Source organism: Platalea leucorodia, assembly GCF_965183815.1.
Source record: "Platalea leucorodia genome assembly, contig: HAP1_HAP1_SCAFFOLD_24, whole genome shotgun sequence".
In the NCBI taxonomy this organism is placed as follows: Eukaryota; Metazoa; Chordata; class Aves; order Pelecaniformes; family Threskiornithidae; genus Platalea; species Platalea leucorodia.
Genome location: NW_028121458.1, coordinates 316,876 through 330,237, shown reverse-complemented (window position 1 = coordinate 330,237; position 13,362 = coordinate 316,876). Strand labels below are relative to the sequence as shown.

The window sequence follows — 13,362 nt, the reverse complement described above, 5'->3', positions numbered from 1 at the left end:
AGGGATGAAGATGAGGGGATTAGAGCACGGGAAATAAGGGCTTTGGAGCTTAGGTGTTGAGGTTAGGGTTTAGGGACTACAGCTCACCTTTCATGGTTAGGGATTAGGCAAAGGTGTATAGGGTAGGTTTGGTGTTCTGCTGAGGGTGTCTGGTTAGTGTTTAGGGTAGGGGCTACCTTTGTGGATGAGGGTTTAGTTTAGGGCTGGGGTGAGGGCTAGGGATAAAGCCAACATTTTAATGCTAGAGGTATGGGCAAGGGATTAGGGTGATCAATAGGGTAGGAGTACAGGTAAGGGGTTCTGTGTTTGGACTTTGGTTTCGAGGTAAACTTTGAGATGAGGGATTGGAGTAGTGGATTCCTTGCAGGGTGAGGGGTAGCATTTAGGGGCAGGCTTAGGACTTAAGGTTGCTGGTTAGAAATAGGGTAAAGGCCTAACATGAATATTTTCACAGTCAGTGTTGCAGAGGCATCAACATTACCTGAATGGATCTTAGCTCTTCAAAATCTTTCATTTCTTTTGGCCAAGCCCCTCTTCCCTCCCCCAAACCTACCATCTTCCAGTCCCAGCTACCCCTGACCTTCCCAAAGCTTTCATCTTGTTGGGGACTGTAATGTAAGGGCTTTCAAGACCTCCAAGTATCTGTCTGCCCACTGCTGGCCAGCCAGAAGTGCCCTCAGAGCCAGCAGCCAAGGGGACACAATGTGCTGCTGTGCTGGAGAGGTCCCTGCTCAGCCACCCCAGCAGTGCTGGCGGCAGGTGATGCCCTCCCCCACCCCTGAGGTACTCTGCCTGCATCCCAGCTCATGCTCCAGAAGGGCTCCCATATCTCCCGGGACGCATTTCCCACACGGGTGCTTCAGCTACCCCAGGGCATCCTGGAGGCAGTGACCACCTCTGTGTGGATAACTGAAGAAGGGCTGAACATAGATTTTAGGACAAATGTGAAACCTCTGCAGAAAAGAACTCTTTGGAAGAGCTGAAAAAGTCTCCGTTTCCAGCGTTGATACATTTTTATGAATTTTCATGATTTTTTTTACAGTTCTGTATTAACAGCACCAAGGGTATGTACTAACAAGCCAATTACGCTTTCTCTCGCTATGTGAATAGTTTTCTGCAGCCACTTATCAAAATAAATGTTCTTCCCGATGGTTCAAATGGAGAAACATTGCTCAGAGGAACTACTGTGTTTATATTGGCACATTTTCTCTCTCTAATTCTGCCCCTCTGTCTTTCCTCCTTCCTCTGCCTATTCTGTCTTCAATGAGCTCTTCAAGGGAAAGACTCGTTGAATGACCGAATAACTCATGTTGGAAGAGACCTGAACATTGTCTTGTCTGACTCTCCTGCTCGAGATGGGGCGACCTAGAGGAGATATCTCAAAGGCTCCCCTCAGCTTGCCCTCATCTACAAAGGAGCTGAAGGTGCGCTCCATCCCACCATACAGGGAGATAATAAAGATAATTCAGCAGTGTTGGCCCAAGTGCTGGTCACAGAGCAATGCCAAAAGTGATGGGCTGCCAGGAGGACTCCGTACCACTGATGACATTGGGGCCTAATTGTCCAGCATAACTCCCACTCACATCATCATCTACTTCTTCAGTCCAGGTATGACCAGTCTGGCTATAAGGAGATCATGGGAGACCATGTCTAAGGCCTTGTCAAAGTCCAGGGACACAACATCATTGCCTAATTTCCCCTGCCATATAGGTTCAGCAATGTTTTTCTTTGCCTTCAAGTACCTGGAGATGGCTGCAGGAGGACTTGCCCCATCACCTTCCCAGGGACTGAGGAGAAGCTGACCAGCCTGTAATTCTCCCAGACCTCCTTCTTGCCCTTCTTGAAGGTGGGTTTGATATTTTCTTTTTCCAAGGACCTTGGAACCTCCCTGATAGCTCTGGCATTTCCGAGATGTTTGAGAGAGTTCTCGTGTTGACACTGGCCACCTCCACCAACACCTCTTTACTCCTTCCCATGCCAAAAGCCTTTTCTCTATCCCACACTTCCAGAAGAGTGCCTTGCATGCAGCACACTCCTGTCCAGCTCCTCAGAGTCTGTTCAGAAGAGACCCAGAAGTGATTTCTTCTTGTAGGCACAAAACTTCCAGGAGCTCTCTGTGCTGCTCACAGCTTTCCTGAGCATTTTTGTCAGTGTTCCCCTGCCCCCAAACTTTCTGGTCCTCAGGCTATAGATGAGGGGATCTGAGGATGGTGTAGAAAAAGGGCTTTGTCAGACTATCTCAGGAGGGTTGTTCTGGGCACACACAGACAAGAATGAGGTTGCTGCAGAAAACAGTGACACTAGATAGGGGAGAAGAGCAGGTGGAGGAGGCCGCCTGCCTGCCCGCGTTGGGAGATGGGAGAGCTGCCCCAGGGTGGAAGCTCTGATGCACACACAGGATACCAGCGTGAACAAGAAGGGGAGGACTGGCTCTAAAAAGCAGGTTATGAAAGCAGAGAGAACGAGAGTCAGTGTCACAGCAAGACAGCTCCAGTGAAATCACAGAAGAAGTGGTCCATGCCACTGGGGACACAGAAGTGTGTCTGGGACAAGAATGAAGGGATTACTGTAGATGACAAAAATCCCCCTAGTAAAGATGCAGCTGCCTACTCGAGACAGACCTGCCAATTCATGGGTCTTGTGAAGAGAGAAGTGGGTGGCATACAGCCCAGTACTGATCATAGGAAGTGGCCACCAGCAGGAAAAAATCAGTCCCTGCAAAAGGTGCAGCAAATAGTACTAACCCTGCTGAGAGCAGAGATGGTGCCGTCCTCAGTCAGGGAGTTGGCCAGCAGCTGGGGCATGGTGGAGGAGCTGTAGCAAGTGTTCAAGTGTTCCACCCCCAGCATAATGATGAGGGTGTTCCCAACCACAATCCTGGGGCAGGTCATGAGAGAGAGAGAGGAGGAAGAGATTTGTCTAAGAGTTGGGGACATTCCCCATTTGCAGGAAGGGAAGCTCCATCAGTGATGTCTGATTTTCTCATTGCCCTTTCTCCAGAGAAGCTTTTAGGTCTTCTTCTCCCCTCTCTCTAGGAGACCTAGAACATTGGTTTCTTTGTTAGTTGCTTAAAGACATTGTGAAGGAAGTTCAGAAAGACGAAACTTGGAGCTGCGTGTGCCACCGAGTGCATTCATGTTCCCTAGATGTGCTCTGTGCCTTGTGACAGGTGAAAAAAGGCCTCCTTCTAGAGGGCAATGTCAGTCCTGCTTGCAGAACCCCTTCCAACTGCATGCCTGGTTTCGGCTGGGACAGAGTTAATTTTCTTCCTAGTAGCTGGTACAGTGCTGTGGTTTGGATTTGGTCTGAGAATAATGTTGATAACACCCTGATGTTTTAGTTGTTCCTATGTGGTGCTTACACCAGTCAAGGACTTTTCAGCTTCCCCTGCTCTGTCAGGTGCACAAGAAGCTGGGAGGGGGCACAGCCAGGGGGGCTGATCCAAACTGGCCAAAGGGCTATGCCATGCCATAGGACATCATGCTTAGTGTATAAGCTCGGGGGAGTTGGCCAGGGGGTAGTGATAGGAGACTGGCTGGGCGTTGGTCGGTGGGTGGTAAGCAGTTGCATCACTTGTTTTTCCTAGGTTTTCTTCCTCTCCCTCTCTTTTGTTGTTTTCCTTTTCATTACAATTTATTTTTATTATTATTATTGTTGTTGTTGATGATGATGATATTATTATTACTACTATTATTATTATTTTAGGTGATTTTATTTCAATTATTAAACTGTTCTTATCTCAACCCATGAGTTTTCTTCCTTTTGCTCTTCAGATTCTCTCCCACATCTCACCGGGGCAGGGGAAAGGGTGAGCAAGCAGCTTTGTGGCGCTTGGTTGCCAACTGGGGCTAAACCACAACAGAAGGAAAAGTCAGGGAGCACAAAAAGACATTTGGAAAGTGAGGTGGGGAAGCAGGGAGGTGGCCAAAGTCTGCAGGAGAACTACTGCGGGTATGAGACAGCATGGGAGAGCCTGTGGTGGGGATGACTGAGGGCCTTGGTGGGGCTGGGACCTCCCCAACACAGCCAAGATCTCTCTCCTCTCAGCTCTCAATATTGTCACTGCCACCAAGAGCCACAAGGGGACACCATGTCCTTACAGCCCCATGGCCTTGAGGCCTCCTCATCCCCCCGCAGAGCTCAGGCAGTCCTAGGGCCATCCTGCACTTGTCATCGCACACCCCCACATCACACTGCTCCATGAAGAGCCCTGAGCAAAACATGAGGAAAAGAATCTCCCTTACGGGGCCCAGCGATCAAAGCTTGCCTGTCCTTCTTGATGAAACACATCAAGGGCTCACAGGGCAGCAGAGCCAAACCCAAACGCAAACCAAACCAGGCCTCCTGCCCACCACAGGCAAAATAATTTGAACAAAATCAAGAGGGAGTATAAGGGACTAGGGAATTTTAAAAACTGTGAAGTGCAATACTGCATTATATTTTGCTTCATTTTTTCATATTTCTTTTACTTTTCTATTTGTTTAGTTTGCAGTTCACCATGTCCCTCCAAGCCAAACCAGCCAATCATTTCTTCACCCGTCAACTTATTCCACCATGCAGTATGCACTGTCCGAACTTGGGATCCAAGAGGACATGCCAAGGGACACACTCCTCAACCAAAGTGAGCCTAAGCAGCCTTTAGTGCCCCAGCTCATCTGCTGGGACTTTTTGAAGGATGCTTGCATCATTTGCTTTTTGTCAGTCTTCAGGGAGTTCCCTGATCTCCTTGACCTTTCAAAGATGACGATGAGGGATGTCCTTGGGTGCTGCCTGGAGGTACAAAGGCCTTGAAGACCTTGCTGGGAAAGACTGAGACAAAGAGGACGCAGAGCATGTCAGACCTCTCTGCATCTGCTCTCGCTGAATTCAGGACTGGGCCCGCATTATCTGTGTTTCTTCTGTAACTGTTACTGACGTAGTAGCAGCTCATTATGGTATCCCTGGTCTCCCTGGCAAGTGTCATCTCTAGGGAAGCTGTGGGTTTCCTAAAGCCTATTTCTAAATTGTTCCATTTCAAGTGAGCGTCTGCATCCACCTCCTCCCTGCTTCTACTAACTATGGAACTTCCTCATGAGTTCCCTCTTCACCCAAGCTGGTCTTGTCAGCTATGGACTCAAACCTGCTCTTTGTGGGAGCTTCCGTCATTGAAGACCAGCTGTACTGAGTTGTGCTGCCCTTCACTGCTGCCCACAGGATCCCCACTAAAAGCCCCCTGAACAGGCCAAAGTCTTCCCCTCTGAGGTCTGACACCTGCACTCTGCTCCTCTCCTTCCTCAGGCTGCTCAAGAGCTGCACCCCCCTATTTCAGGGTCACTACAGCCAAGGATGACACTGGTTTTCATGTCCCTGACCAGCTCTTCATGGTCTGCAAGGACCTGATCCAGGTGAGCATTGTCTATGTTGGTCCAGCTCGTGGCTTTCCTAAGCAATTGCTCCAACATCCTCCAGAAACCTATTGGTCTGTTTTCACAGTGCTGTCTTCCCCCTCCAATGAATGTCAGGGTCATTAAAGTCCCCAGAAAGAGCCCCAGGTCACTGATCTGGAGACTTCCTTGAGTTGCTTAAGTAAGAGCTTGTCCACCTCCTCCCCTTGATTGCAGGTTCTTTATATCCCGCCACGATGTCGCCCAAACTGGCCTCTCCTCTGATCCTCACCTACAAGGGCTCACCCAACCTGTTGACCTCTAGATTCATTGGACTCTTTGAAGAGTGTATCATCAAGAGAGTGAGTAAAAGATGGGGGAGAGGAGAACCAGAAGAAGGGGAGAACGTAGGCCCACAAGTGGAGACCCCAGTGCAATGTGCTGCTTCTTCATGCAGTGCCTTGCATCTCCCGGACAGAGATGGGACAGAGCTGGCCTCACTGCAGGGGTGGGGATCAGTCACTTGCACACAAGCACCGAAGGAATCGGAGATGCGCCTGGGGTGTCTGTCACGCACCCGCTCTGAGGGGACATGGCTTTCCTGCAGGTGCTGTGCTGTCCCTGCCAGCCACAGGCAGGTTTGGTGGAGAGCCTTGGTGTCTCACAGAGCCCTACAGGCCTGTATTTGGCCATTCCGTGAGCAGCTGCCCTGCATTAGGTCGGGCTCCATGGGGATGTGTGAGACAACTCTTGTTACAGACAGTGCAGAGCTAGTCAACAGCTAAAGGAGGACAGAAAGAGAGAGACTTCTCTCTCCCTCGGGCACAGAACTGCATTTGGTCAGCTGAACACCTCTATGGGCGGCCCTGAACAGCCTGAGGAGGGACGGGTGGTGATGTCCTAAATGTGGGCGTCTGCCATCATTTCAGCTGGCATCCTCACCAGGCTGCAGGATGATGCCCCCAAATTTTTCCCAGCCTCTAAGTACTGCTCCATTATCGTGGACTACATCTGGCACCTCAAATGTCACCAGGCATTTGTATGTGAACTCCTGGTCTCCATCTCTGATCATGGGACCATAGAAAAGGAGTGCAGGTGCCTATTTTTAACAGACGCCATGACTTAAGCAAGGGCAATCCCACCTCCTGGGGGTTTGTGGCAGGCATGGGAGGCAGCTGAGGTCCCTTCCAGCCCCAGCACTACAAATCCAGCATGAGATGCCTCCACTGACTCAGCTGATTGCCTTCCCTCAGCATGGCTAAAGGAGATGCCTCCCTGGCAGTCTCCAGGTGTCCTGTCTCATGATGGAACAAGGAAGGGGGATTCGCAAACCTAACTGTGTCTCGGAGAGCAGCAAGGCCACTGCTGCAAAGAAACGTCTCTGCAGAGGTGAGACAGGCAACAGCGGTGATTCCTTCAGTCTCTTCCCAAGCAGGTTCCTGGAGAGCCCCAGGGACACCTGGAGGGAGCGCCCAGTGGGGTGGGGGGCAGAGAAAGTGACGTCTTGGGCAGGTCCCCTCCTCCGGGGCTGAGACAGGCTCCTGGGGTGGAGGGAGCTCCTGGTAAGCAGGCAGCAGTGCAGAGAGACAGCTCGGCCAAGGAGCAACTCCTCTGCCAAGCGCAGCAGGGCTCTGGGCAAAGGAGCAGGGCAGAGCGCGATTAAAGGCAGCCCGGAGTGGGAGGAGAGAGGGGAGCTGCAAGGGAAGAAACCTTTGCAGCCCTTGCCACGGTAAGTCTCTTGGTGCAGGGCAATGCAGCTGCCGTTGCGGGAAGGGTCTCTGAAAGCGTTCATAGGCTCCAGCCTGCAGGGTCTGTCAGGAGGCCTCCCAGCCCAGGGGCTCATGTCAGACCAGGGGGAAGGGCTGAAGGCAGGGTGTGCAGCCAGAGCTGCCCAGGGCATTTCAGAGGGGACTTTTGCAGAGGAAGAGCAAGGCAGGGGATCCCTTACAGCTAAAGAGCTTTCCTGAGGCTGTGCTTTCAGTTTCCTGCTGTTTCAGGACAAAAGGGAAAAGGCGCTGCTGCGTTTGGAGAGGGAGCCTGAGAGTCCCGAGCTGCCACCCTGAGAGATCAGGAGGTCTGGTAGGAGCCAAGGCAACTGCTTCCATCCACTCCTCTCCCTCCAGAGAGCAACAGCATCTCCTTTGCTGTCCTCAGCAGGGTTTCTCTGACCTGCTCCTTCCTGCCTGCAAGCGGGGAGTACCTCTAGACAGTGCCTGGAACGGGGAGGTTTCCTGAGGTCAGAGCTGAGCAGACAGGAGTGGGTGATGGGGTCTGTGATCCCTGACAGGGAAAAACTGGAGGGCAGAGCAACAGTTCCCGGCAGGGATAGCTCCAGGCAGCAGAGACATGGGCAGAGAGCTCTAGGAACCTCCAACCCCAAATGCCATGGGAGGGAGAAGTTGGGAAGCTCCCTGTCATCCCCTCCAATGCAGACACCTGCCTCTGCGCAAGACCCCTGCTCTCGTCTCCCACCCAGCACAGCCTCTGCCCTCAAGGCCGTGTGGTCCAGGGCAGGAGTTGCCTCCTGTGCAGCCAGAGCTCTGGCACAGCAGAGGGGCATCTCTCCTGACACGTGGCCGCTTCCCTCTGCAGGGCAAAGGGGCTGCGAGCGACTGCCCGGGGCTTTTGCTAACTGGCAGGTGCTGTGCTCTGCTGGGTAAGGAGAAGGCTTTCCTGAGTGCCCGGCCGCCTCTCCTCTCCTTGCTTCCCTTGGGAGGAGAGTCACAGAGTTCTGCTTTGGTCCTCCACCTGCTTGTGCTGCTCTTCTTCCCGCTCGTGGGGTCCCTGGCAGGAACGGTGGTGGTGTGGGGCAAGGGGTGGGGGTGTGGAGTGCCTGCTCTGGCCCTGACCTGGAGGGCGCTGCCCTGGAGGTGTTTCCATGGGACCAAGGTGCCCAAGCCCTCTCTTCATTTGCCAGGCTCGAGACACTGCACTCAGGGCTTGGCAATGAGACACTGCTTCCCTTAGCAGACAGCACCTTAAGACACCGGATTCTGCTGGACAGGGAGTCCTGCGGGGCTGTGAGCATCCGTCCAGAAGGGCACAGCTCTCCTGCAGGACCCTGGAGATGTCTGAGAGCACCCGATCTGCCCATGCCAATCCGCATCCTTGCCCTGTCCTCTTCCTCATACTCTGCAGAGCTGTGCTGGAAAGGAGAGGTGTTTTGAACTCTGCACCTGGCACAGCACCCCTCTGCTCCCAGGACAGGCCAGTGTCTTTTGCAGAGCAACCTCTGGGTGCAGTCGTCCTGCAGCTGAGAGCGGTGCAAGCCCAGAGCAGCTGGGCACCAGGCTGATGGACAGAGCAGCCCTCCTGCATGGGAGCACTGACGGAGGTTTGCACTGAGAGCAACCAGGCAACGGGGGAATTTGACCCTTTCCAAGACCATTTCCCGAGTGGGATGGGGGTATCTGAATACTAAAACACAGTGTAACGAGACCCATTTGCTGCACCTCATCTCCCACCTTCCTCTGGGGAAGAAAGCCTCCTTCTGGGCTTTTTGCCCTCCGCTCTAGTGCAGCACAGGGAACTCCTCCCCAGGAAGCCTCCCTCCAAACACCCTGGGCTGTTGCTGCCTCCAGGGGTCATTGCTGGAAAGCAGGGCTGACCCTTCAGGAGCCCCTGGGGAGAGGGCACGGCTCTGCACAGCACACTCAGCCAGCACAAACCAGAGCTGAAGCTTTGGAGCTGTGTAAGAGTCCCCCAGGAAAGAAAAGCACCTTTAGGTATTTCACAGTGAACGAATGAAATTTTGCTCAGAGAATCTTCTCTAAATTTTTTTGTTTTATGTCCTTTGGCAGTATCCATGCCCAGAAGCAGCAGATGTCCAACAGCAGCTCCATCACCCAGTTCCTCCTCCTGGCATTCGCAGACACACGGGAGCTGCAGCTCTTGCACTTCTGGCTCTTCCTGGCCATCTACCTGGCTGCCCTCCTGGGCAACGGCCTCATCATCAGCGCCGTAGCCTGTGATCACCGCCTCCACACCCCCATGTACTTCTTCCTCCTCAACCTCTCCCTCATAGACCTGGCCTCCATCTCCACCACTGTCCCCACAGCCATGGCCAATTCCCTGTGGGACATCACGGCCATCTCCTACTTGGGATGTGCTGCACAGGTCTTTTTCTTTCTCTTCTTCATTGGAGGAGAATTCTGTCTTCTCACTGTCATGGCCTATGACCGCTATGTGGCCATCTGCAAACCCCTGCACTACGGGACCCTCCTGGGCAGCAGAGCTTGTGTCCACATGGCAGCAGCTGCCTGGGGCACTGGGTTTCTCAATGCTGTCCTGCACACTGCCAATACATTTTCCCTACCCCTCTGCCAAGGCAATGTCCTGCACCAGTTCTTCTGTGAAATCCCCCAGATCCTCAAGCTCTCCTGCTCACATGCCTACCTCAGGGAAGTTGGGCTAATTGTGGTTAGTGCCTTTTTATTCTTTGGTTGTTTTGTTTTCCTTGTGGTGTCCTATGTGCAGATCTTCAGGGCCGTGCTGAGGATCCCTTCTGAGCAGGGACAGCACAAAGCCTTTTCCACGTGCCTCCCCCACCTGGCTGTGGTTTCCCTTTTCCTCAGCACTGTAATGTTTGCCCACCTGAAGCCCCCCTCCATCTCCTCCTCATCCCTGGATCTGGTGGTGGCAGTGCTGTACACTGTGGTGCCTCCAGCAGTGAACCCTGTCATCTACAGCATGAGGAACAAAGATATCCAGGAGGCCCTGTGGAAACCATTTGAACACAGACTTCCGCAGCTTCAGTAATTGTTCATCATCCTCAGGAAAAGCTTGGATGTTCTTTTGATCTTATCTGTCCTGTTTTCTCTTTTTTTATTATACTTCTTATAGGACTTCCATGTAAATATTATTATTCGTACCCCCCTACCAGTGTTTTCTGACCTGAAAGACTTCATGTGCATATGGAACCAGCCTCCCTGTGCAGGTAAACACAATAAAGAATGCAGCTGCAAATTATTTGTCTCTGCTCCCATCTCTTACATCTCCTCTGGAGCTGGGGGTGCAGCCCCAGCATCCAGGAGGGGCCAAGGAGCCACAGGTCCAGCTGCCACATGGAGGAGCAGGCACATGTGGATCTCGGGGCTGCCCCTTGCTGCCTCAGTGGACAGATTCTTTCTGCCACCTTCACACCACGGCTGCTGCTTCCCTAGAGCCATGGCCATGGACCACAGCAGGATCTGCCCTTTTCAGAGCAGCACTGCCAGCTCAGGGCGCTGTGGAGAGCACGGGGTGGGAACCAAGACAGGCTGGCCAGGCCAGCCTGGACATGCCCACCTGGGGAAAGGGATGTCCAGGGAGAAGAGCAAGGGAGCATTTCCATGCCTGCAGGGAGAAATCCATGAGAAAGAGAAACCTCTTTCTGCAGGCACCCACTCGGGGCAGGCTGCTCTGTGCCCTGACCAGGACTCTTGTTCTGGCCTGGGGAGAAGGGCTGGCACTGAGCTGGCAGAGGCAGTCTGTGCTGGGGAGCTCCTGGACCCCAGACCAGGAGCTCTTTGGCTTCACTAACCTCCATTTCCTCATGCCATGGTGAGCCTCCAGCCCTGGGCTGATGGGGAGGCTGACCCTTCTCTGCCCCCCAGCAGCTGCTGTGCCCTTCAGAGGGGCTGGGGCTGTGGGGTGAGTGCCCAGAGCTCTGCAGCACCCTGCGGTGGGCACTGCCGTGGGACCAGCCCAGGCTGGGCTGCTCTGCTGGGCTGGGGAGAGGGCAGGGGAGGTGGGGAGAGCTGGCAAAGGTCTGGGCTGGGCTGGAAGGTGCCCAGGAGAGGACAGCACCAATGTTAGCTGAGCTGTGTGACCATGCACGGCAGGGACGTGCTCCAGTGGGTGTGTGGTGTAGAGCCCTGTCTCCTGGCAGGGAACTGAGACATGCAGGTGCAGGAGAGAGGAGGCTGGTCTCTGCCCTTGGTGGGTCTTGGTGGAGTTTGAACACATTTGGATCTCTGCAAGTCATAGAAATATCTTCTTTTATGCTGCAGGCCTGATTAGGATAGAAAGGCTTAGAAAATACCAATAAAAATGAAACAAAGAAGAAATGAGGAAAGATCTAAAACAAAGAAAATGTTTTAATACAATTTTCAGCTTTTTTTTTTTTTTTTTTTTTTAAGTCTTTGTGTTCATTTCCTCCTAGTTTAGCTTTGTTTTCTTGTAATGTACCAGTCTTTGGGGGATTTCATGAGCTTTTTTGTTTTAAATTACTATTTTGAAAGAATAAATGATTCTCAGAACCGGGGTGGCATGTAGCTGCAGGGATACGGATGTCTTACGTTACAGGGACACAGATGCCTGGTGCCAGTGCAGGTGTCCTCTGCCTGGCCTCTCTCAGCAGCTCCCGAGGGGCTCTGGTCTCCTGCAGGAGACCTCCTGTCCTGTGTGACAGTGGCCAGTCGCAGGGAAACGCCTCAGCTACACCGGGGCCTCTACAAGTGTCACTCGAGATCCACGGGCAGACAGCTGAGCTCTGCCTGGGAAGGGGAAGAACTGATTGAAACTTTCATCAGCTGAAATGATTGAAAACTTTTAATAAAATGATGGTGTCTTTCTGCCATGACGTGAAATGGGAATGTCTAGGAAGTATATTAATTGAGGGAGAAGAAATATTGACCTTCCCCTGTATTTGTGTCCTGGTTTCAGCTGGGATAGAGTTAATTTTCTTCCTAGTAGCTCCTAGAGTGCTGTGTTTTGGATTTAGGATGAGAATAATGTTGATAACACACTGATGTTTTAGTTGTTGCTAAAGTACTGCTAACTTGTTGCCAAGTAGTGCTTACACCAGTCAGGGACTTTTCAGCTTCCCACGCTCTGCCAGGTGCACAGGAAGCTGGGAGGGGGCACAGACTGGCCAAAGGGCTATTCCATACCATATGACGTCATGCTCAGCCTATACAGCTAGGGGAAGAAGAAGGAAGGGGGGGGTGTTCGGTGTGATGGTGTTTGTCTTCCCTAGTATCCTTTACGCGTGATGGAGCCCTGCTTTCCTGGGGATGGCTGAACTCCTGCTGGCCGATGGGAAGTAGTGAATGAATTCCTTGCTTTGCTCTGCTTGTGCGTGCGGCTTTTGCTTTCCCTATTAAACTGTCTTTATCTCAACCCACGAGTTTTCTCCCTTTTACTCTTCGGATTCTCTACCCCATCCCACCTTGGGGGAATGAGCGAGCGGCTGTGTGGTTCTTAGGTGCTGGCTGGGGTTAAACCATGACAGGGCTCTTCCTGGGGCAGGGTGATGTGGGATGTGCAATGCTTAGTGAAGGACAAGAGTATGGCAGTGGCCGGCCTTCCCAGGGGCTGCAAGGAGACAATAAGGCCCCAGTGCCATGAGAGCAACCTGTCTCCTCGTAGACATCGGTACCACAAACAGCTGCCATGGCCAAGGGGACAAAGACCTCAAGCACATGCAGGCAGGATCCAAGCTTTTTGGGAAGGAAAGGAGAGGGAGCTGCCCTTTATCGGAGAGGTCAGCAGGAACGCATGGAGCTCTGCCTTGGGATGGGTAATGAGCTAGCTGGGAGCTTATGGGTCAGGATTAGCAGGCAGACCAGCATCGCTGATGTTCTAGAGGGTGCCCGGTACAGAGCACCTGAGCAGGAAGCACCAGAGGAGGCCTTCTTCAGGCAACAGGCAGAAACCTCACATTCACAGGCCCTGGTCCTCATGAGGACTTGAACCACCCTGATATTTGCTGGAAGGACAACAGGGCAGGACACATGCAATCCAGGCGGTTTCTGGAGACCATCAACGATTACTTCCCAAGAATGGGCTTGGAAAGCCAAAGCGCACCTGAAGTTGCATCTGTGGAGGAATTTGAAGAACACGAGCAGCTTCTACAGTGACATCAGCAGCAAAAGGAAGGCTGGGAAAAAACACGGGCCTGCTGCTAAATGGGGCTGGGGCTGTAGTGACAGAGGATGCAGAAAGGGCCAAGGCACCCAGTGCCTTCTTGGTGAGACCGGCCTTCAGGAATCCCAGGCCCCTGAGACCAGAGGGCAAG

At 52.7% G+C, this 13,362-nt stretch overlaps 1 protein-coding gene across 1 annotated transcript; it reads left to right on the top strand.

The window, feature by feature from the left end:
- Positions 1–9,185: 9,185 nt before the first annotated feature.
- On the top strand, positions 9,186–10,121 carry LOC309603158 (olfactory receptor 14A16-like; the record flags this gene model as incomplete). The annotated part of the gene is made up of 1 exon (XM_082338074.1): positions 9,186–10,121. One exon carries the CDS (start codon positions 9,186–9,188, stop codon positions 10,119–10,121), a length of 936 nt encoding a protein of 311 aa, XP_082194200.1.
- Positions 10,122–13,362: the final 3,241 nt, after the last annotated feature.